The 24645-nt window shown below is 36.8% G+C and overlaps 1 protein-coding gene across 9 annotated transcripts; it reads left to right on the forward strand.

The window, feature by feature from the left end:
- Positions 1–394: 394 nt before the first annotated feature.
- LOC124866951 (troponin T, fast skeletal muscle isoforms-like) lies at positions 395–20618 on the forward strand. Of its 9 annotated transcripts, XM_047363024.1 has the most exons (17): positions 396–546; positions 4919–5011; positions 6372–6411; positions 6528–6535; positions 6887–6895; positions 9823–9972; positions 13986–14003; positions 14193–14213; positions 16186–16204; positions 16301–16346; positions 17697–17813; positions 17935–18012; positions 18240–18353; positions 18468–18577; positions 19479–19569; positions 19926–19966; positions 20454–20618. In XM_047363024.1, exons 3-17 carry the CDS (start codon positions 6392–6394, stop codon positions 20488–20490), a joined length of 879 nt encoding a protein of 292 aa, XP_047218980.1. In that variant the 5' UTR covers positions 396–546; positions 4919–5011; positions 6372–6391; the 3' UTR covers positions 20491–20618. The 9 variants fall into 9 exon arrangements, with proteins under 9 accessions (XP_047218984.1, XP_047218985.1, XP_047218980.1 ...); XM_047363028.1 differs by lacking the exon at positions 14193–14213 and having other exon boundaries at positions 395–546; XM_047363030.1 differs by lacking the exon at positions 9823–9972.
- Positions 20619–24645: the final 4027 nt, after the last annotated feature.

Genomic DNA, 24645 nt, shown 5'->3' on the forward strand with positions numbered 1-24645 from the left:
AAACAGAAGAAATCTATAAGGGAGCTTATTGTTATTTACTGCACATATACTGTTCCTGAGATGTGTGTTTTTACCTTTGTTATATTCTTATTCCAGCATTCTGCCTCTCTTTGCTGAGTGCATGAGTGATGGACCTACTCATTGATAAAATGTTCAATAGGCACACACACAGGCACACAGACTTTTCTTCCATTGTCTGCATGCCAGGCCGATGTGCAAGCCCTACTCTCATACTTCTATCACTGTAAATTTAGCAACAGAAGCTTCTCAGCTGCTTCTTTCCAGAACCCGAGCCCTCCTCTTCCATCCACAGTATTCCACCCATCTCCTTCTCCAGGGTCATGGATGCACTTCCCCCAGCCTCTCCACCTTTTTCCACACAAAAACATACACACAACACACACACTCTGTTCTTATCCTGCAGCCAATAAGGGCCTGATGATCTCAAGTATCACTACAGCACCAGGACTTATTCTCTGAGCGGAGCCTACAGATTCTTACAGACCTTCATCTTCATCGTTGAGGGTGCTGCTCTTCCTCTTGAGAGTAAGTAGCTTGGAGCCTAGAACTCAGTTTTCACACCTGAGTAACAGGTTTTTTTACAATTTGTTTCTTATTTTATGTGAAAAGATTTTCCTTTTGCTGCATTTTGGTAAAACAGGAAAGAAAATAAGCCTTAGCTGATGGAAGACATTTAGAAACAGATCATTAAATAAAACATTAAATATGTTTGACCTGAGTTAAGAGATGTGTCTGTTTCTAGCTCCAGTAGTTGTCTCCATTCATTAAACAAAGAAAAAAGAAGGTCTTAAAATAGAAACATATAAGGATATAAATTGTTTCATTTGACAACCAAATGATTTTTATTTTTATACAAATATTAAAGAAGCTGGAGCAAAGGAATGGTGGTGGATGTATATTAAGACTTGTGAATTGTCCATTATGAATGTTAATCCCGCTGACAATGTTCTGGTCAAGGCTCACTGGAGGGCAGTTGACATGAGCCTTTATTTATCTGAGCCCTTTCTTTTTTGTTTCTTTATTATTAAATTTATGTTAGATTAATAAACCATCTCACATGTTAACATGGTAAAACTAATATAATAATAGTGAATTGTTTCACTAGTTGAACATCAAACAACAATATCAAACAATATTAATTTTACATTTACTACTTAATACACTCTCCACTTCACAAGTGCTGGCCAGTATTTCAGAGTTTGAACCAATTCTCACCTAGTTGTTCAACTGAAGCAAGGTTCACACCTTGAAGACAAGACGTTTTGAGATGTGCAAGAGTTTCACTATGTTCATTAGCTACGTGTCTCTCTGAAACAGCATCTAGAAGGATCCAATGCAGTGTTGGGATCTAAATCTGCTGTACCATTAACTCATGCCTATAATAGGACGTCTCACCTGTTTAATCAGTTTCAACAGCAAGTTTTAGTTTCAGAAACACTCAGAGTAAAACTTAGTAGCCTTCAATGTCCACATGCTTAAGACATGAAGTGAGCATTCACTAAATATATGGCATGTTGAAATGTCAGTATGTACAGAGCGAACACAGAGGCGAGAACACTGTCAGCTGCAAGTCGATCAAAGAGCTTGTTGTTGGAGGTGGACTCTGATTGGCTATTTGGGTGCAGAAGATTTTCCCTTTGGACCAAGCGGAGGGATTAAACAGCTATTTAAATACTCTTCCTCAACTGATGGCTAGAAATGTGATCCAGAACTAGTCCTCTGCAGCTGTGCCCACCGCTAAGTGCAAAGGAGTCATCCAAAGGCACTTTATATATAACAGATATGATATAGTCGAATATACAGTAGATTATACTGTGAGATGATTTTGCTGAAGAGAGCCAATGACTGCCGTATGGAAAAAAAAAAAATGTGGGTCGCTACACTTGTGAAGCCCTACACACTAAAGTGAATATCTTTTCAATTCAATTCAATTCAGTTTTATTTATGTAGCGCCAATTCACAACACGTCGTCTCAAGGCACTTCACAAAGGGTTTGGAATGGTGCGGGGTTGTTGGGGAGGTTAGAATAAACTACTGATTGTTAGAGTTTGGACATTTTAGAATGGACTATGTGTTGGGGTACTAAGTAAAATAATACACTGATAAAGTGTGTCCATGTAGAGCCCACTGGTGGCCATTGTTATACTAAAAACCACAAGGATTGGGATACCTCCCTCTGTCAGACTGATTATAACCATTGGAAAAGGGAAGGGGTCGCACAGGTAGCAGAAATGGAGGGTGTGTTTGCACCTCAACCATAACTGAGCCAGTTTAGGCTAAACCTGACTCCCCCTTACTCCCAGGGAGGGAGGAAGGCAGAGGTAAAAATAATTGGAGAGTGTTGTTTCCTGTTGCATTGTGTGAAAGGTGGGTAACTTTAAAATGGGCAAAGTCAATTCAATCGAATCATATAGATTTCAAGTCAGGAACATGCATTCCAATTAATAACTAACCATTGAAGAGTGCAGTCAGATTCAGTTATTTATTCAAATCAGTCACTGGCGTTGACTTTGCAGCAATCCCTCATACTGAGCATGCATGTAGCGACAATGGAGAGGAAAAACTCCCTTTTAACAGGAAGAAACCTCCAGCAGAACCAGGCTCAGTGTGAGCGGCCATCTGCCACGACCGACTGGGGGTTTGAGAGAACAGAGCAGAGACAGAAAAAGAACACAGAAGCACTGATCCAGGAGTACTTTCTATGGGAAGGAAAAGTAAAATGTTAATGGATGTAGCTTCTTTAGTCGTTTCATCTAGAAAGAAATTTTCCAACTAAAACTTGTTTGTGAACATTTAAGGCAGGATTTTGGGAAATAATCCAATCACAGACTGTTTGTGCATGCATAGTTTTTATTTGTGTATCACCCTAAAAGTGACAAGAACAAATCTTCATGTTTTTATCGCTTCTTTATGTGTGTCTGGCTTTGCCCTCTTGCATTTAAATCCACATCAATGTGCTAAGAATGTTCATTACTGAGAAAGATTGTCCTTGATGTGAATCAAAGCATAAGCTATAGTTGATTTATGCCATGATTGGGTTAGGGTTTATCTGTGTGGTTGTGATTTAACTTGATGTTGAAGCGTGAGACCTTACTGCAGATTTCACTTTCTTGTTAAATGTTAAAGATGAGATGCATTAATTTTGTTAATGGTAGTCAGTGTTAAAATATAAAATCTGACTTTAACTAATCCTCTAATCAAAACATGATTGACTGCACAGAAGGTCACTATAAATGCACTATAACAGAGACTAGGTTTAAAATTAACTGTGGTAGGGGGTTGCTCTTAATCATTTAACAGTTGTCATTGTTTCACATTAAGGGCAATTTCTCTAGCCATTCTTAAAAATAGGATAGACATGGTAATCAAGTAAGCCAGATCTATGTTGATCTTCATAAATCAGGAAATGAACACAAGAAAATACCTAAAGGCCAAAATTTGTCCATCTCTACAGTCAGAGCAATAATTAAAAGGAGTAATCAGCCTGAAATGTGACAAATAGCGCTCAACAAAAACCCAAGTGTGTATTCCACCATGCTCAGTGATGATGATCATAGAAAGGAGGTAAAAACATCGCTCTAAAGCTCACTGTTTGAAAATGGCAGCAAACACTGGAATGTTAGGGGTCACTAAGTTTTCTTTACAACCACTATTTAAGGCCATACTTAGACACTCATAAGAGTTTCAACTGGATTTTGTCTCTTGTTTCAAGAAACCAAAAAAAGTCCTGTTTCCTTTTACTCAAACTACTGCTTCTTTACACACCTTTACTTTATCATTGTTTCCAATGACTAGAAGGTTATGTATGACTAACAGTCCTGCTGTCACAGGTTTGACAACCTTGGTTTCCCTTCTGTTATCAGATAATATCAGGAATGTTGTTGCTTTGACTAGTAGTAGAAGGCCTTGTCAAATAACAATCATTAAACTTGTTCTACACACCAACTGGAAGTTAGAGGAGTTTGCAAAACACTCTGGAACTCTAGTGAAGCAGTTTGCTTTGTTGAGACTGAGTTTTTCAAAAACAAACGGGTCTTGTGTGAAATACAGAGGAATATGTGGAAAAACACATCTTGCCCACTCTTAGTTATGGTGGCAGATCTGTCATAATGTGACCTTATTCTCTCCCGTAGGCTCAGGGAACTCTAATGGGATGCATGCAAGCAAGTAATACTTGAAACAGTAAGACATCTTAAAAGTTTTATGACCCATTTCCGGATTTCCAAAAATGCGTTGTCATTGGTCCTTTTATGAGGATAAGGATCCAAAACACATAGCTGCACACACATTCCAGTACAGCTCATGGAAAAGTTTTATTATCTAACAGTACAATGAACAATGAAAACTGTCTGGCTCATACAAGAAGACCGCTAATGATCTATTATGTGGTTTGATTCGGAACCAGAATTAAACATGTGAAGACAAACTTGCAAAGAAGGTGATAATACTTAGTACAGCTGAGTAAACAGTCCTGAACAAGCTGTGAAAGTATGTCAGTGAGGTGGGACACAGTATGCTGTAGCTTTCTGGTCTTCATCAGCATCTCCAATCACATGCCAAAAACATTTGCCTTGTGATGGTAGTGATTTAAGATATTATTTTCCATTGTAGCTACATTGTAGAGTTACTGACAAGCTGGAAACTAAGAAAATATCTTTTTGGTCGCTGAACTCAAAATAAACTCAGACATATAAATTTCGGAATTACAAATGATACAGATTTCTGACTCTGTGTATTAATATATGTCAATAGTATGGCTGCACAATTTATTGTTATCGCAGTATCAATGTACACAATATGCATAATGCGAGGAAATTCCAAGACTGCAGCAAATGTTAGCTAATCACAGAGCCATGATTTAAGGCTTTTGATGGATGCAATGTGTTTTGTGACACAGCTTGGCCTTCAACACCCTCAATCCAGACATTCTTCACCAGAGGCTGACCCAGCTCACAGTATCGGTCTTTACCTGACTGATAGACAGCAGCAGGTGAGGCTGGGGTGGGGTGCCCCCCCTGGGTGTATTCTCTCTCCACTCCTCTTCTCTCTCTACACAAATGACTTCACCTCAGCGGACCCATCTGTGAAACCCCTGAGGTTTGCAGATGACACCACTGTTATTGGTCTGATCTAGGAATATGACGAGTCTTCATGTAGACAGGAGGTGGATCAGCTGGTCCACTGGTGCAGTCCAAACCATCTGGAGCTTAAACCGCTCAAGACAGTGGTAATGACAATGGACTTTAGGAGAACACCCGTCACACTGCCCCACACCCCCCACTATCCTTAACAACACAATGTCTACTGTGGTCTGGTTCCTAGGAACCACCCTTCAGATAAGGCCCACCAGAGACCGTACTTCCAGCAACAACTCAAGAATTACAACCTGCCAAAGGAACTGCTGTTCATCTTTTACTCTGCTTTTATTTGGTCTGTCCTGTGCAGTCACAGTGTGGTTTGGTTCATCCACAAAACAGAACAGGTCCAGACTACAATGAACAATTAGGTATGCAGAGAGGATCACCACCCCTGAACCTCCCTCCATGCAGGACTTGTACAGGTCTAGGATCAGGAAAAGGGCAACTCAAATCAATGCAGACCGCACACATACTAGACATAAACTGTGTAGACTATTACCTTTAGGTTGGTGCTTCAGAGCACTATTTGCAAAAACCAAACAGAGCAGAGACAGTTTCTATCCCCAGGCTGTCTCTCTGATGAACACTTAACAGTCAGAGTGCCTAGATCGATATCAATATTTGCATTAATTCAAACTTGTCTTCCTCTTTTGTAAAAACATCGTACATATACATATTCACAAAAAACGTTTTATTTGCCCTTTTATATATATTCATTTTTGAAATGTTTTCATTGAGAGCAGCTGAAGTCAGATTCCTTGTTTGTCTCTCAAACTTGGCGAATAAAGCTGATTCTGATTGTTGTTCAATGCACCATAAAAGGTTTTTGCGGGTAAAGAGGTGGTTAGGTAGTCAAGTCATTTAAAAAAAACTACCAACTAAGTTGTTTCATTGCCAAAATAGTACACATCTGCCAAAAGCCCATCTTACCATAAAACCTTGTTAAAATGGAAATAATTATATTTTTTGTAGTAACTGGATAGAGTGGGTCTATGGTTGCTATGAACCCAAATCACAAACACTTTGAGACTTTTGAGTTATTTATGAATTAAGTCATATTGTTATCCCAACATTCACAATTATTACCGCCAATTGCATGTAATCCTAATGTCGAGGAGCCCGTGCCAGTAGTACAAAAAGTAAATTTTTAGCCCTTATATGTATTTAGGCTGGTAGAGATATGTGAACATATTTTTTTTTCTTTCTATTCAGATTTGAAGTCTGGTGTCACCATGTCTGACACTGAGGAAGTGTAAGTAAATCTCATCACCCTCAAAAATGCTATATAATTCATTTTTGAATATAATAGAAAAACTAGTTGAAATTTGCTGTTGAACTGATATTTCAATTTCATCTTTTACATTACAGGTATGAGGGTAAGTGAGATAACCATTTAGCTACTTTTACTTTTTTATCTTTTATATAACAACACAAGACAAGATATGACCTTTTTTGATATCCACAGAATGTTATCCAACAAATGTTTGCTATCTTTAATACTTTGCACAGTTTCTGCCTTTAATTGAGATTTAAAAGAGAGCAGACAGAACCCTTCTTTTCTTATATAGTCAGATTTTTGTAATTGTTTTCTTTTACATACAACCCCTTAAAATGTCAGTATCGGTGATTGTGAGCTAGAATAAACCTAAATGCCATGGTTTCTTCACTTATTTCTGTTTGTTTCTATTCCCACATTTGTTTTAATTTGAATTTTTGCAAAACTGAAGAGGAGGAAGGTAACAAAGACCGAATCAACTTCCCATTTATTACTTTTTTTCTCATTCACACTAATAAATCAACTGCCATTCACCTTTCACTTGAAGTCTTTGACATTGACACATTTTATGTTAGAACACATTAGCCTATACCTGCAGAATCTCAGAAAGATTTAGTTAAAACAGTTACGGCATATAGAGATAGAGTGTTTTAGAAAAAAAATGTATTTCATTTTATTATTATTTAATAATTTTAAGATTAAATTGATCTTAATTAAATTTACAGTACTGATTCTTTACCTGCAACAAAGTGCCTTATTGTCAGGATTGTTTGGAACCTGCTTCACATTGCTTTACTGTTGATTAGTTTTTTTGGCTGTCAATCAAAAACTTCCAAGTTAAAGGTGACTTTTGTCTGCCGAGTGATGTTTTGAGTCACATGGTTAAGAAAAAAATAGAACTTTACATTTATTTTCTTAACATGTGGAATTTGTACAATGCCATCTCTTACTGTCAGTACTGCTGTCATTGACCTAATTCATACAATGGTCATATTTTAATTGGTGAATGTGGAAAACTACTTTGGAGGAATTTGTTAATTAAAAATAATTGAGAGAATATGCTGAGAATTATAATAATAGCAGTTAGCTATACAAACAAATTTTACTGGATGGTATAGTGGATTAAAGACTGGTAACTCCTCACCTAATGGGTAGCTAAAACATAGCTAGCTAGTGGTTCTGCTCATTGAAGTCTAAATTTTCTCTAAATTCAGTGACAAATCTGCTTAATATAACATTTATTAGATTATATGATTTTAGCATTTGCTAAATCAGGACTTAACATGGAGAGGTAGGAGCATACTCTGAGAAAACAACAAATCGTTCTGCTATTTCAACAACATTAGCTAGCCGTCCAAATCTAACAGATGATATTAAAGACAAGAGCTAGCTGCTTGATTACAATGCAAACCATTGCTTTGCTTAATATTCAGCACAGCTGAGATATTAGCAGATGTAGGCTGAGCATAAGATAAATCAAGATTTAAGGTGGGTAAAAATTGAGAGCATATGTTGCAAAAGTGGTCAAATCATGCTATTTTACTGACATAGTGGTGTTCATCAAATTGGTATAGTGGTAATTAGATTTTTTTTTAAGAGGGATTCTTTGAAGTTAATATTAATTACAGTTCCTTCACCTGTAGCACAAAGATGTCATAAAATCATAAGCTTAAAAAGTAAATAGAGTACATACTCTGCAAGAGCAGATAATTATTTATCCTAGTTGAGGTTGCAACAATAAGGACAAAGTTGTTGTTGGCAAGGACAATTCATACTTTACAGCAGGGCTCTGCAACCCCAGTCCTTGAGCCCCACTGTCCTGCAACTTTTGGATGAATATCCCTGCTGCAACACAGCTGAATCAAAAGGCAGAAGTCAATTTGTTTGGGACAGAGCCCAAGAAAAGTGTTTTTTTTTTTTTTTTTTGGTTGTTGTTTTATAATAAAAAGGAGATTTGGCAGATATGTAACTTGGTGGCTTTGGTTTATAAAATCAAATACTAATGCTAATGAATTTATGTAAACACCATATTTTGTAATCGCTTATGACATTTTTGTTGCAACAAGGATGAGAAGCACCTTCATGATAAATGAAGGTTTTGTATGCAAAACAAATCTAAGTATTGTTTGTAGCTCTTTATCTCTGCAATCAATCAATCAATCAACTAATCAATCAATCAATCAGTCAATCTTAATTTATTACAAACAATAATGTGACCAAAGTGCCTTACAGGTAAAATAAGATAATAAAAGATAAAAGAGGTAAGCAATAAAACACAAAATAACAGTTAGGATAAGTAACATAATAAAAGCAAACAATAAAATGTACCATAAAAAACCTAACCTGACCTGATGGACTGTTCCACTGTTTATGAGCTGCAACTAAGGAGGCTGGGTCACCTTTGGTCTTCAGCTGAGTTCTTGGGACAACTGAAAGCATTTGGTTTCCAGGTATCAGCGTCCTGTTAGGACTATGTTTATGTAAAAGTTCAATGATGTAAGATGGTGCCTGGCCATTTAATAACAAACGTAAAATCTTGAAAACGATTCTATAATGAAGTAAGTTCACTGAGTTTAAAAAAATAACATTTATACAACTGTCAAGGAGTTTGTGAGGTATACGACCCAAAATGCAAACAGGTAAGCAGAATCAGCACGTTGAGTTGAAAAAACATTTAATAAAAAAAGCAAAGATTTGCAATAAAGCAGGCATGGACATGGACGAATACTCCATGGACAAACCAGTATTCTCCAGTGAGGAGTAAGCAGAACAGAAGGGAATATATACAGCATGGCACAGGTGAAAACAGTAAGATTGATTGGCATAAAGCAGGTAGAAAAAATAACCCTGATAGCCGAGGCAGTGACAAAGAATGAAAGCATAAACATGACAGAAATTGAAGATGCCAGGAATAATCATACAAAGAAAATGTACAAAAATACCTCGAAATATAACGAACACAAAAGTAAACTAGAAAGCTAAATGCAAAAAAAGCATGAAAAACGGGTAACAAATAAGAGAACTGATATGGCAAAGTTCCATTTGAACATAACAGGAAAATGCTGTAAAACTCTACAGATTATGAAAACTGCCACTTTTGCTACTGCATTCTGCTGAAAAGTAAATATGTTTAAACTTGATTACCTGTTCCTCCAGTAGTCACACACATCAACAGTTCAATGTGACATTTGTGTGAAAGGTCACTTGAGTTTCTGCCTCCATCATCTGTTTTTCTCTCCATTCTCCAGCAGTGTCCTCTGCTCACCCATCCATCTTTTCTGTAAATTTCAATTTCACATTTGGTTTCTAATGGCTCTGTCATGTCTATGGTCTTTAATAATGGCCTTCTCCGGCACGTCTACTCTGCAATTTGGTGCATGCCCGTAGCCCAGGAGGAGGTAGTAGAAGTAGAGGTAGCCCCTGAGGCGGAGGCCCAGGTAGAAGCAGAGCCAGAAGTAGAGCCTGAACCAGAGCCAGAACCAGAACCAGAGCCAGAGCCTCAAGAGGTGGTGGAGCAAGTGGTTCATGAGGAGGAAGGTACGTGGCATGGGCAGTCTATGTGTTATAATGCTGCAGGACATCACTCTGCCTAACGGGGTACTCCTGTTTGTCAACAGGTGGTTATACCAAAATTTGTCAAACTGGTTAACATAAAGTTTGAAATTTATATATATTTTAAAGTCAATTTCTACTATATTGATGTTAAACAGTAGATACTCTGTCCATGCGTTTGTTAATTACTTTAATGTTGTATGTGGCAAAGGTTTTCTACAGAAGCCAAGGGTGTCCATCCCTGTTATAATGTAATATTTTTACATTTATATTCTTATTTTTCAGTTGTTCAGTTGGTTTATTATTGTTCCGAGATAATTTTTCAGTTGTTCAGTCGGACTGTTATTGTCTCGGGATAATGAAAGTCATTATTTTGTATATCAGGATAATTATCTAGCCAAAATAGGCTTGTTTAAAAGCTCAAAAAGTAATTATGGTTTATAAATTAGTGTTTTTGTCTTCTGTTCAGTATAATTCTTCAGTATCTTCGGGTTTTGAACTTGTTTAACCATTTTTTATGTTTCCGCCGAGCTTATTATACCTTTTATTTTGGTATCAGGAGAGGTTTTTGTTATCCCAAAATAATAATGTGATATCTTGTCATTTTGAGGAACCCGATGTTAAATTGTTTTAGCAAGGAACGGCTCACTTGGCTACAATAATTTTTTTAACCATGTCAAGTGGCCATTTTAAGAGAAGGATGCACTGTATTAATGAGTCCTGCAAAACCAAAACTGCATTTAACTGGCATTTTCTTTTATTGATCTAAAGTTCTGAGCTTTTGACTAGTTTTGTAATCAGTTTTAATCAGTTCCTTTTTAGTGTGTGTTTAGGTTCCTCTTTGTGACTGCCTGCTTTGACCAGAATCAGTTGGCAGTGTCATCAAAGAATCTGTAAAATGTTAGGCACTTTAGGAAACTAAACTTATATATTCTGGTAGATTAATATCTATACATTTTGAGTTTAAAAGAAAGACAATGTTATATATTCCAGAACATAATTCTTTGAGACATACTTGGCTTAATTGGAGTAAAATCACATATTATTCCCCAACACTAGCTCTACTTCTTAATGTTCATTCTCTTACAGTCTGCTGGTGTAAACAATTTCTTTATAAAACACCATATCATTTCACATCATCTTCATCAGTGTTAAAGCATATACAGTCAAAAACTGTTTTGTCCTGTTTCCAGCATTATTGTTCACTGTCATTTGTGTTGTAAATATGAGCTGTGCATATATGTTAAAAAGGGAGAAGAAGGAAGAAAGTTGCCTTTACATGAATGAGTTGCCCCCTATCATCCTTGGCCTTCTATCCATTTGAATGGCTGAATTTGTTGTTATTGACCATCATCCTTTTTTGCATTTTGGAAAACTCATATGTCCCTTTTCAAGGCCAGAGCAGAAAGGATGATGGGTATTTTTGTATCATGTAAAGCCAATTCTTCACATCCCTTTAGTCCATGTTTAATTTTCTCTGTGTGCAACTGAAGAGTGAAATTTGCCATTTGCAACAAAGCATTTACATTGGGGTGTTGAACAGTCATTCATTCTATTTAAGCTGATCAAATTTAAGCGAATTTCTTATTCAGATATGTTTCAAGTTCTGTGTATCAAACGGAGTCACGGCAGAAGTCCCAGGAATATGTCTATGCTTGTTGAACTAATGCTTTATTGCCTTAGCAGCAACAATTTAAAACTCCCCGGTCTTGCCTTCTGTCACTAGTAGTACATTATTTACAACGTTGGTGGACTGAGGATAAATCTGCATTAGATAACTGCTGACTACAACATAAAAGAAAGTTTTCAGGAAACTCAAAGCTACCAGTTATATAGCTTCAGGTTAAATAGATTATTTATAGAAATAATAATTTTCTGATTCTCTACCTTGACCATTTTTCTGTAAGAATAGATTGACAAAGATTAGAGAATGTTTGCCTCCATTAATAAAATGACCCTAACACAGAACATGAATGATTGCTGATCATTTTACTTCTTTTGCTTTTTCATACTTTTGCAGCTTTTGTTGTTTTGTACCCGACTTTTTCATGTATGAAATGGAGGTGTCTGTCACGACACGTTTCATACCAACCATGGGGACATTTTGAACCCACTTTGCACAATTTACTGTAAATAAATAAGCATATGAAACTTTAATAAATATTATGTACTGGTAGGAAGTGGATCATATTTGATCAGCTGTCAAAATCTGTCCCACACCATATTACAAAGACCACTGGGTCACCCATCCATATCATTCAATTCTGGTGTTGCAATCACCTGCATGTGCCCAGATAAAATCCAGCACCTAGTTAAGCTGACTGCTTCTACAAACATTCATGAAAATATGGGTCACTCTCAGAAGTTCAGTGAACATTGTATAGAGAGCTTATTGGAATGGGTTTCAATGACTAAACATCTAAGTCTTAAATCACCAAGGGCAATGCAAAGAGTTGAATGCAGTGGTGTAGAAGCACTGGCTTAATCACTGGCTTCTAGAGCAATGAAGACATGTTCTCTGGAGTGACAAATCGCTCCTCTCCATCTGGCAAGCCAATGAACAAGTCATGGTTTGACTGTTGCCAGGAGAACAGTACCTGTTTATTGCATTGTGTCAAGTGTAAAGTCTGGTGCAGAGGGGATTGGGGTGTGGTGCTCGTCAGGAGTTGGAGTCCCTTAGTTCCAATGAAAGGAAGTCTTTGTGCTTCAGCAGACCAAGACATTTTGGACAATGTTATTCACCCAACTTTACGGTAACAGTTTAGGGATGGCCCTTTCCTGTACCAGCATAATTAGACAGCAGTATCTGACCTCACAAACACGCCTGTAGAAGAATGGTTTCCCATAAACTCTCCTAAACCTTGTAGAAAGAAAATTTATCAAGATAGCTAACTAAAAGAGAGATAATATTTAAGTACTGTTATGGGAATTAAAGGGGTTTGTTTGCAGTTAGGAAATGGAATGATTCTGGGATGAAGGTCCAATGCTTGGTGCCTGATGAAAATAGGCATACAAATTGGTAAAAGGGCTCAAAATTTAAACTTACACCATTAAAGCTGAAGCATCAGTCTTAAATTACTCCCCTTTTGGATCTTTCTTTTAATTGGACTGCAGCTTGCAGTGCTATTCTCTGCTTTTACGTGTCCATCTTGGCTAACAGCCCTTAGTGGTCCTCAGGACGGTAAAACGTTTCTTTTTATCAAATAAACACAGTCTTGCTTATTTTTGCAAGAAAATGTGACAAATTCTTTTAGGGTTACTGTAAACATCTTTGCTTATTTAACCTTTTTTAGGGTAATCATTTTGCAATCAGAAAGTTTGTTTCGAGCATCCTCCCCACCGCATATCAGTTTGCCCCTGGGCAAGGCATTTAAGTCCAAATTGCCTACCGATCTGCATTCAGATGTATGGATGTGTGCAGATTTGTGAGTGCGACTGTGTGACTGTGGCTCCAGTGTAAAGTGCTTTGGGTGATCAGTATGACCAGAAAAGGGCTGTTTAAATTCAGCCCATTTCACATTAGCAAAATCAGAGAATGACTCAACTTTAGATCCAAAGCTTTGAAAAAATCAGGACAATATTGCAAAATGGCAGACCAAATGAAAATAACTTCAAAGATATGTAAAATTACCACCAAAGAAAACCTAAAACAACAACAAATACTTAAAGGTTAACCACTCAGAAATTGTGAACCAGTAAAAGTAACATGCAAATCCATCTATCAGTGTGAAACGTCTTTAGTTAACAGTGGTATTTATTGTTAGGCTCTCAAGTAAAAACCTTTTGTAATATTGTTCCACAGCTCTGTCTGCAGTGCTTTAGCAGCATTAATGCATGCCCTGTCATAGGACTTCTGTAATGACTCCCTAAAGTCCACCCCAATCAAGTAAATGTGCTTTTTAAGCTGTATGCTTTATGAATAGTACATGTACAGGCTGCTCAGTCGGATCACTAATGATCTCTGTTCTGCTCTTGCTTTGGACGCTTGCTGCATGCAGAGGCCTATGAAGAGGAAGGTATGTGGATCTGCATTCTTCTCTAGTTGAATAAGGGACTCCTTTTACACCTTAATTAATCAGCTAGTTTCAGTCCACAGTTCAGGAGGTCAAAAACAGGCCGAAGGATTCTTAAATGGCGAGTCGGAGTTAAGGGCCCCACTGCTCATCATTGCTTCTTCTCTTTTTTGCATGAATGTGTCCTGCCAGGGGAAGATGGAGATCAAGATGGTAGTTTGTATTTCATGCTGAGTTACTGTTGCTTGGCTTGCAATTTCCTCCCTTCTGTTGTCCGTTTCTTTTAATGTTGTCGTAGTCTAAGGATCACTTAAAACAAAACCAAGTCTAATCACACACTTCCCAATCCTGGTCGTGAAAACTATTAACAGTAGTTACAAAATCCAGTCCTTCCTGTTGTGTAAAGTGTGAGTTTATGTACTGTATGCTTGGAGGTTTCAACTATTAAATAGTTAAATGTGATGATTTATATGACAACATACTGATCCTGATTAGCATTTGAAGTATTTCTGATGAAATTGGTTTGATTTACACACTAATTCACAGTAAATTAACAAAGATAAAAGAAAAGTTGGGTATAATTTTACTCTGGCTATACACTGGGATACGGTGCTGTGAAAAATATCTGCAGTTTTACATGTTTCTTTTTTTTTCTTTTGTCACTCACATGTTTCAGATCATCAAACTAATTTTGATAAAAACTCAGGTTCTGGTTACTATATTAATACCCAAAGGTAGATTTATTTTACAGTGAATAAAGAATGCCTTCCATTTTACTCACACACTCTGGAAAAACTAACACATATGAGACCCATAAAATAAATATTTTATTCAGTACTCACAGTACTCGAGGCTTCACCAATCAGGACAATCAGGACATTGGAAGGGAAAACACTGTACTTCCAAAAAATACATAAAAACTAAATAACAGGCCTGTACCATATAGTCCAGTAAATGTGCAAAGTGTCTCAACATCTTATTTAATTCAATAACAACTGCAGGAACAAAGCCGTTTTTATAACATTGCGTTCTGCATTCTGTGTAAAGGATGGCAGTCATTTTGTAAAATGTTCCTGGTGTTCAGGGATAAAAGGGACTGTGTATACTACTTTTCTGAGATGCTGTGTTAATTTAATGCCACATCTTTAAAAAAAAAGTCCAGGTCACAAAATGTTTTCCCAAGGATCTTTTGCATTTGAACTTCTATGGATACGATCTTTGCCCAGTCTCTCTTTATTATTAATTAATCATGAACCTTAAGGCATTGACGCCAGTTTGTTTCTCATATATTCTTGAACTTTTTCATATTGGGATGTGATATGTTGCTTTTGTAAATGTTTTGGCCTACTTCGTGTTGTCAGACAGGGGTTATATAAGTGATTTGTTGACTGTATAGATCTGGCACTAATCAGTTCTGGTTTGCTAGTTCAATTTAACTTAGTTTTCCAAATAAATGTAGTTAATAATTATTATTTCTTGAGATAACAATGGGGGTAATTACTTTCTCACATATAACTAAATTGGTTTAGATTATTTTTCTCCCTGAATACATAACATTATAAATAATAACAGCATTTTTGTGTACTCTCAGGTTATCTTTGTCTGATATAAAAATTTGTTTGATTGTCTGAAACATTTAAGTTGGACAAAAAAAGGAATCTCAGAAGAAATTTGAGGAGGGGTGAAAAGGGTGAATACTTTCTCAGCACTGAATGGTTATTAAAGGAAAATGCACAGTAATACTGCTTCAGCAAGATAAATGTACAATTTATAATAGTTAAAAAGATACGTAAGGTCAATAAATTAGTAGTCACATAAAGCTAAAGTATTAAAGCAGATAATTGTATATGTAGTTATATTTATACATAGTTTAGGACAGAGATAGGTTTGTTTTGTTATCTTGTAGGCTTAGCATTCCATTCTATAAAATGTTTATAAATTATTTTTACTGTTTGTCCTTATCTCCTTGACCTCAGTCAGTATTGCTGTGTATTTACATAACTTCAAACAGAGGCTTAATGCACATTAATTAGGTCACTGTTGTTGGAAAGAATTGCTAAAATTAAAACTCACTCTCACATTACGACCCGAGGTGTAACCAGCATCCCTGAAAGATCTGTCTATTTAATTCTAACATCTCAATCTTCTCTCTTTCTTCGTTCCTATTGTTTATTGTTCCGATCAGAGGAGAAGCCAAAGTTCAAGTGGGTATACATAGTCATATAATTCTTATGTTTATCTTTGGTATCATTTCAGTGTGTTTTTTCATTTTATTTCATTTTTATTATTTCCTTGAACAGACCCAGTGCTCCAAAGATCCCTGATGGAGAGAAAGTGGACTTTGATGTGTGTCGATACATATTTCATGGTTTTATATACAGAAATAATTTATAGAAAAATGCTATTGTACCATATGTGCCAAGTGATGAGAGAGGATTTAGATGTGATTTCAAGCCAGTACAGTTCAACTTAAGTAATTGCAGTTAAAAAAGGTTAGAATTAGAATAAATAAAACAGATTCACAGGTTTATATTTTACAAATCTGAGGATTATTAAGTCTTATCATTATCTAGTTTAAAAATTGAAGTTAACTGCAGTACAAGTATGAGAAAATTCCGTTGTTTGGGTTAAAACAAATAAAAAAGAAAACACAAAACAATAAGGTAACAATTAGTGTACTTAAGATAACTAAAAACCAAGATGTATAAAAAGTAAAGAAAAATTGTTAAACTTGTGTTCTCTCTAAAAATAAAATAAAAAAAATTTGTGCAGTTGCTGGTGTCAAATTAGATGAAAAATTACAATAAAGATAAACTTTGAAATTATTTGAAATTACCAAAACACAAAACTAACAAAATTACAAAAACAAACATTTTACCTCAGAAGAGATATGTTAATACTAAAAAATTATAGTCATAATGAATAATTGAATTGATGATATGAGGGAAATATAATTAAGAATAATATAATAATAACAAATTATAATAATAAATGTATGGGATTATTTTTGTACGATTCATTTCACACAAAATGGTTCTATGTATCTATAAAAAAAAAAAAGCCTGGTGATCAACAGCAAAAAATAGCTGGTGAGCAGGAGTGAAAACAACAAAATAAAAAATAACAAAAACAATTAAATTTATATATTTAGGAATAACTAGAAAACTAAGTTAACATATTTTATTTTTTATTTAGTTTTTTTTAATATTTCTGTTAGTTTTGCCTATTTTTATGATATTATCTGTTCTTTATGGTTCCTCATTATGTTCTTTGTTTTTTATAAGTTCGGGCATTTTTTCAGTTTCTTGACTTTCTGTTATCAACCTTATCCCTATTAATACAAATATAAGGAATTGACACAGAGAAAAGCCCTTGCTGCATAATTTTACATAAATCTAAAACCTGCAGGGAATTTAGAAATTATGTGACCTAGTTTACCTCATGTATTGACTCTCTTTGTTGCTTAATGTAAATATCTAGTGACACCTAGGGTCTACGTCAGGAATAGGGTTTCTAGCATCTTTATTGAAGTCAGTTATACATGATGACTTGCAGATTACAGCTATATTTTGTTGCTAAGTGGCTTTATTTGTTTTGGTTGCCTTTTTAATTTGTTGTTTTAGAAATCAGTAACCTGCCCCATGTTCAGCAGCAGGTTCTTGCTATTAAAGGCAGTCTGTCATATGTTCATCAAAGGACATTCAGAAGAAACGTCAGAACAAGGATCTGTTTGAGCTGCAGTCACTGATCGATGCTCACTTTGAGTGCAGGAAGAAGGAGGAAGAGGAACTCATTGCTCTTAAAGAAAGAATTGTGAGATTCTTACCAAAACTAGAAATTCACATGATGCACTTGATTTAGAGTGAGTCTATTGCTTTTGTTGTATTACTGTAAGTGGTGAATAGTGTTACTGTTTGTTGGTTTATGTTTTCAGGAAAAGCGCCGTGCAGAGCGAGCTGATCAGCAAAGGATTCGTGCTGAGAAGGACAAGGAGCGACAGGCACGGCGTGAGGTAAAACAAATCATGTTACAGAAACCTGAAATATTTAATTTAATGAAAGTAAAGAGGAAGTTTTCTGTTGTAGGAAGCACTCTAATTGATTAGAAGCTCAGTGTTTCACTGGCCTCTGCTGGTCTAGAGATGTTTGCACAGTTTCAATTACAGTTGAGAGCAGTGAGAACGTTTTTGTTGGGAATGTTACTTATTTTATATATGTTGTTTTTTTTACCATTTCACAGGCTGAGAGGATGAGGAAAGAGGAGGCGGATGCACAGAGGAAGGCTGATGATGATGCCAAAAAGAAGATAGCTCTTACCAACATCGGATCAGGCTTCAGCAGCCACCTGCAGAGGGTATTTCATATATTTCATTTATTCATGTGGTTCCTTTCACTCCTACTGCTGAGATTTAACATTTTTTTCTTCAATCTCATTGAAATAACCTTTGATTTTTTTTTTCCTTTCAAGATTGATGCAAGGAGAGGCAAGAAGCAGACTGAAAGAGAAAAGAAGAAGAAGATATTGGCAGAGAGAATCAAACCACTGAGCATCGACAGCCTCACAGACGACCAGCTGAGGTAAAAAGACTAAACCTTTAGCATTTGTTGCTCTAGGTTGTTTTCAGGCAAACGCAATTTTAGATCCATTTGGAGCAGATAGATCTGACGGAGATGTATATTTCCCACCAACACTCACACAAGAATAAATTACTGTTCAAAATAAAAGCAGTCACTAACCAGATCAATCACTGTTTTCAGTCGAACATATATTTCTGTCAAATAATTTACCAGTTGGTGAAGCAGAGTAACAGAAAAACAACAGGCCCGACAGTTGTATGCATTCTTCTGCAGCTGACTCATTAATTGAAATGATTGGTTCTAGTTTAGGGATGAAGGCAGGATATGTTATACATCAATTAAACTTTTATTTTTGTAGTGTTTTTCCAAACTCAAGGCAACCCAACAATCTTAACAAACAAACTAAAAGATAAAATAAAATAGATTAATCTGATGCACGTTAAACACTTATAAAGCAGCATAGTAGACATTTAAAAGCAAATAAGTCAACATGCTGGTTCTAGTGGATTCAAAATAAAGTAAAATAGAGAGCAAAATGTACCTACTCAGCAAAGATGAAATTTGACTACTTAGCTAAGATGAACCCAAATTCCATGAAATGGAAACCAAAACTAAAATGACCCAACGATCAGCTCAGGGTGATCATAGAGGGTCTACAGTTACCTGAGTACTGCATCAATAAGAAGTCGCCATAGGCAAAAAAACACAAATTCCTATTTTTAAAATAAAACATGTGCTGAAAAGGTCACAATTTACCAAAGAAAAAAAAAAAATTACTGACCTGAAGGGAAATGGAGCCACATTTTATGAATTGATGAAAGCAAGATTATTCTTAAGGCTGAGGACTAGATGACTCCCAAACACTGAAAATAAGCCTAATCACCCTGTTGTGATTTTTCAGGGGAAAGGCCAACGATCTGTGGGATTGGCTGACCAACCTGGAGGCGATTAAGTACGACCACTGCGAGATGCTCAAGAGACAAAGATATGAGGTGAGTGATGAAAAACACCAAACTCTTATAGTGCGAAAACTTTTACAAGCAAAAATTGAAATCAAGAAATATTAAAAGTATATAAGAGATATCTTTATCTTTATTTTTTGTGAAGCAGTGGAGGTTTAAATACTAAAACACATATGAGTACTGGTTCAATTTTTCTTTTTGGTGAATTGGATTACATTTAATCTCAAAACAACAATAAATAAGCAGTTAAATGAATAAAAAAAAACTTATGAAGTATGTCTGATAAGAGTTTAGGTTTTTTCCTCTTTGTGGTGTGATCATATAAATTTAATTTAAACAAACTGACAACTTTATCTATTTGTCTGCTTACTTGTTTTTTTTTTTAGGTCATCTCTCTAAGAAATCGCATCGATGAGCTGCAGAAACAGTAAGTAACGAAGACAAACAATCAAAGCACAAGACAGCAGAATAACAGAAAGTTCATGCAACATACAGTCAGGGTATACACAGGGTCCATGCTCATTTTGGAAAAAGCTGGAATACGATTTAAGGTTTTTTCCAGATTCTAATCAGGACGGACAAAATATAAATGTGGAAAAAATGTCAGTCCCTGTGCCTTAAGTTGTATTTATCGATCCATCCAACCATCTAAAGGGCCACTAAGTTTAGGTTTTGGCAATTCTCTAATATTTACTCTCACATCTCTGCATCACTATTGTCCATTTAAATATAGCTTTGTCTCAGAACATTGTGTCACCTGTCAACAGAGGGCACTAGTCATCTAAAGCTCTTCGGTTCACCTCAATCTGGGGGTTCCATGTCTCTCCAGGGTTGTTTTATATATTAAACTATATATTAAACTATGAAACATTTCTATTTAGATCTGAATTTGTGTTGCTCTTTGCGCCCTGCAGCAGCAAGAAGGGGGCCGCCTCACGCCGCAGAAAGTGAGCAGCGACGAGGAGAGGTCAGCCTCGGTCATGATAGCAGCTCAACTGGATGTCTTAGTTCCTGTATCTGCTTAAGTGCAATGGTTTCAGCATAAGCTTAGCTTCAATAAATAAAGTGTTTTAACAGAACAAAATCGCTGTTTTTGTTTAAGAAATACTCTTCTCTTTGTTCACCTAAACTGCTTTGGTTTGTGTAAATTAAAAAGTTACTTAAATAAAAGCCTGAAAAAAAAATATTAATAACAGAAACTTTTTTTCTTTTAGTAATACAATGTGTCTGCTATTCATTATTATTTTAAACATAACTATTGATACTTCCAATATTTATCAGATAGGCAATTTTGGCACAACTATACTGGAAATTCAACTTTTAAATACCTATCAGACATCCTAATGTTTAATTAAAATAGGAATTTCCACTTTAATTCTTTTAGTGGCTAATGACACTTACAGGGGTTGGACAATGAAACTGAAACACCTGGTTTTAGACCACAATAATTTATTAGTATGGTGTAGGGCCTCCTTTTGCAGCCAATACAGTGTCAATTCGTCTTGGGAATGACATATACAAGTCCTGCACAGTGGTCAGAGGGATTTTAAGCCATTCTTCTTGCAGGATAGTGGCCAGGTTACTACGTGATACTGGTGGAGGAAAACGTTTCCAGACTCGCTCCTCCAAAACACCCCAAAGTGGCTCAATAATATTTAGATCTGGTGACTGTGCAGACCATGGGAGATGTTCAACTTCACTTTCATGTTCATCAAACCAATCTTTCACCAGTCTTGTTGTGTGTATTGGTGCATTGTCATCCTGATACACGGCACCGCCTTCAGGATACAATGTTTGAACCATTGGATGGTTCAGTAGTCCTTGGCAGTGACGCGCCCATCTAGCACAAGTATTGGGCCAAGGGAATGCCATGATATGGCAGCCCAAACCATCACTGATCCACCCCCATGCTTCACTCTGGGCATGCAACAGTCTGCGTGGTACGCTTCTTTGGGGCTTCTCCACACCGTAACTCTCCCGGATGTGGGGAAAAGAGTAAAGGTGGACTCATCAGAGAACAATACATGTTTCACATTGTCCACAGCCCAAGATTTGCACTCATTGCACCATTGAAACCGACGTTTGGCATTGGCATGAGTGACCAAAGGTTTGGCTATAGCAGCCCGGCCGTGTATATTGACCCTGTGGAGCTCCCGACAGACAGTTCTGGTGGAAACAGGAGAGTTGAGGTGCACATTTAATTCTGCCGTGATTTGGGAAGCCGTGGTTTTATGTTTTTTGGATACAATCCGGGTTAGCACCCAAACATCCCTTTCAGACAGCTTCCTCTTGCGTCCACAGTTAATCCTGTTGGATGTGGTTCGTCCTTCTTGGTGGTAAGCTGACATTACCCTGGATACCGTGGCTCTTGGTACATCACAAAGACTTGCTGTCTTGGTCACAGATGTGCCAGAAAAACGTGCACCAACAATTTGTCCTCTTTTGAACTCTGGTATGTCACCCATAATGTTGTGTTCTTTTCAATATTTTGAGCAAAACTGTGCTCTTACCCTGCTAATTGAACCTTCACACTCTGCTCTTACTGGTGCAATGTGCAATCAATGAAGACTGGCTACCAGGCTGGTCCAATTTAGCCATGAAACCTCCCACACTAAAATGACAGGTGTTTCAGTTTCATTGTCCAACCCCTGTATATGACTTCATCCACTTTTATTTTTTAGTGATTATCTCTGAAATTTCTTTCTAAAAGTGAAATATTTTAATGATTTATAAACAAATTTTCTAACGTGAATTATAAAAATATCCATTAACCATCCAACTTCAATACCCGCTTATCCTCACAGGGGGGGCTGCTGTCATTGGGCAAGAGGTGGGGTATACCCTGGACAGGTTGTCAGTCCATCACAGGGCAACTCAGAGACACACAGAAGAGACACCCATGCATGGACACACGAAAAAAATTATATCTTTATATATTTGTTTATATTCAAATCTGCTTCACTGTAAATTTTAGCTCATTTTCTACTGTGATCACTGTTTAAAGTTTATAGCTAAAGACATTATGACTCAGCCTTACCAGAGTATGTAGGCATTTTACTTCAGTTTTGAAAGAACTCAAATACCACACAGCTGGCTTACAGAACTGAAAACAAGCTGGTGCAGCTACAGAACCAGCAAACAGTATGACTAATCAACCAGAAGTTGGACAGAAGTTAATGGGCACAATGAATTATAATGTTGCTCTAGAAAGAGCTGGAAATTGTAAATATATTCTTCCATTTACTTGTTTGGTTAAAAAGCTCAGCCATATTTCACTGGACTATTTCTGAGAAAGTTTTAAAGTCTAGAAAAATACATAAAAGATTCTGTAAAACGGGAATAAAATCGGATCTGGTGAAAGCCATGGTTGTGAAAACAATTCACAATATACAGGTCCTTCTCAAAATATTAGCATATTGTGATAAAGTTCATTATTTTCCATAATGTCATGATGAAAATTTAACATTCCTATATTTTAGATTCATTGCACACTAACTGAAATATTTCAGGTCTTTTATTGTCTTAATACGGATGATTTTGGCATACAGCTCATGAAAACCCAAAATTCCTATCTCACAAAATTAGCATATTTCATCCGACCAATAAAAGAAAAGTGTTTTTAATTCAAAAAACGTCAACCTTCAAATAATCATGTACAGTTATGCACTCAATACTTGGTCGGGAATCCTTTTGCAGAAATGACTGCTTCAATGCGGCGTGGCATGGAGGCAATCAGCCTGTGGCACTGCTGAGGTCTTATGGAGGCCCAGGATGCTTCGATAGCGGCCTTTAGCTCATCCAGAGTGTTGGGTCTTGAGTCTCTCAACGTTCTCTTCACAATATCCCACAGATTCTCTATGGGGTTCAGGTCAGGAGAGTTGGCAGGCCAATTGAGCACAGTGATACCATGGTCAGTAAACCATTTACCAGTGGTTTTGGCACTGTGAGCAGGTGCCAGGTCGTGCTGAAAAATGAAATCTTCATCTCCATAAAGCTTTTCAGCAGATGGAAGCATGAAGTGCTCCAAAATCTCCTGATAGCTAGCTGCATTGACCCTGCCCTTGATAAAACACAGTGGACCAACACCAGCAGCTGACACGGCACCCCAGACCATCACTGACTGTGGGTACTTGACACTGGACTTCTGGCATTTTGGCATTTCCTTCTCCCCAGTCTTCCTCCAGACTCTGGCACCTTGATTTCCAAATGACATGCAGAATTTGCTTTCATCCGAAAAAGTACTTTGGACCACTGAGCAACAGTCCAGTGCTGCTTCTCTGTAGCCCAGGTCAGGCGCTTCTGCCGCTGTTTCTGGTTCAAAAGTGGCTTGGCCTGGGGAATGCGGCACCTGTAGCCCATTTCCTGCACACGCCTGTGCACGGTGGCTCTGGATGTTTCTACTCCAGACTCAGTCCACTGCTTCCGCAGGTCCCCCAAGGTCTGGAATCGGCCCTTCTCCACAATCTTCCTCAGGGTCCGGTCACCTCTTCTCGTTGTGCAGCGATTTCTGCCACACTTTTTCCTTCCCACTGACTTCCCACTGAGGTGCCTTGATACAGCACTCTGGGAACAGCCTATTCGTTCAGAAATTTCTTTCTGTGTCTTACCCTCTTGCTTGAGGGTGTCAATAGTGGCCTTCTGGACAGCAGTCAGGTCGGCAGTCTTACCCATGATTGGGGTTTTGAGTGATGAACCAGGCTGGGAGTTTTAAAGGCCTCAGGAATCTTTTGCAGGTGTTTAGAGTTAACTCGTTGATTCAGATGATTAGATTCATAGCTCGTTTAGAGACCCTTTTAATGATATGCTAATTTTGTGAGATAGGAATTTTGGGTTTTCATGAGCTGTATGCCAAAATCATCTGTATTAAGACAATAAAAGACCTGAAATATTTCAGTTAGTGTGCAATGAATCTAAAATATATGAATGTTAAATTTTCATCATTACATTATGGAAAATAATAAACTTTATCACAATATGCTAATATTTTGAGAAGGACCTGTAAATATGTGTTTCTTAAGATTTCATCAGCTCTTAAATATCTTACAAACATTTACACAAACACTTTAAATGTGTTTTTTTTTGTTTTGTTTTTTTTTAGATAGCATG

This window comes from Girardinichthys multiradiatus, chromosome 4 (genome assembly GCF_021462225.1).
Source record: "Girardinichthys multiradiatus isolate DD_20200921_A chromosome 4, DD_fGirMul_XY1, whole genome shotgun sequence".
Taxonomy (NCBI): domain Eukaryota; kingdom Metazoa; phylum Chordata; class Actinopteri; order Cyprinodontiformes; family Goodeidae; genus Girardinichthys; species Girardinichthys multiradiatus.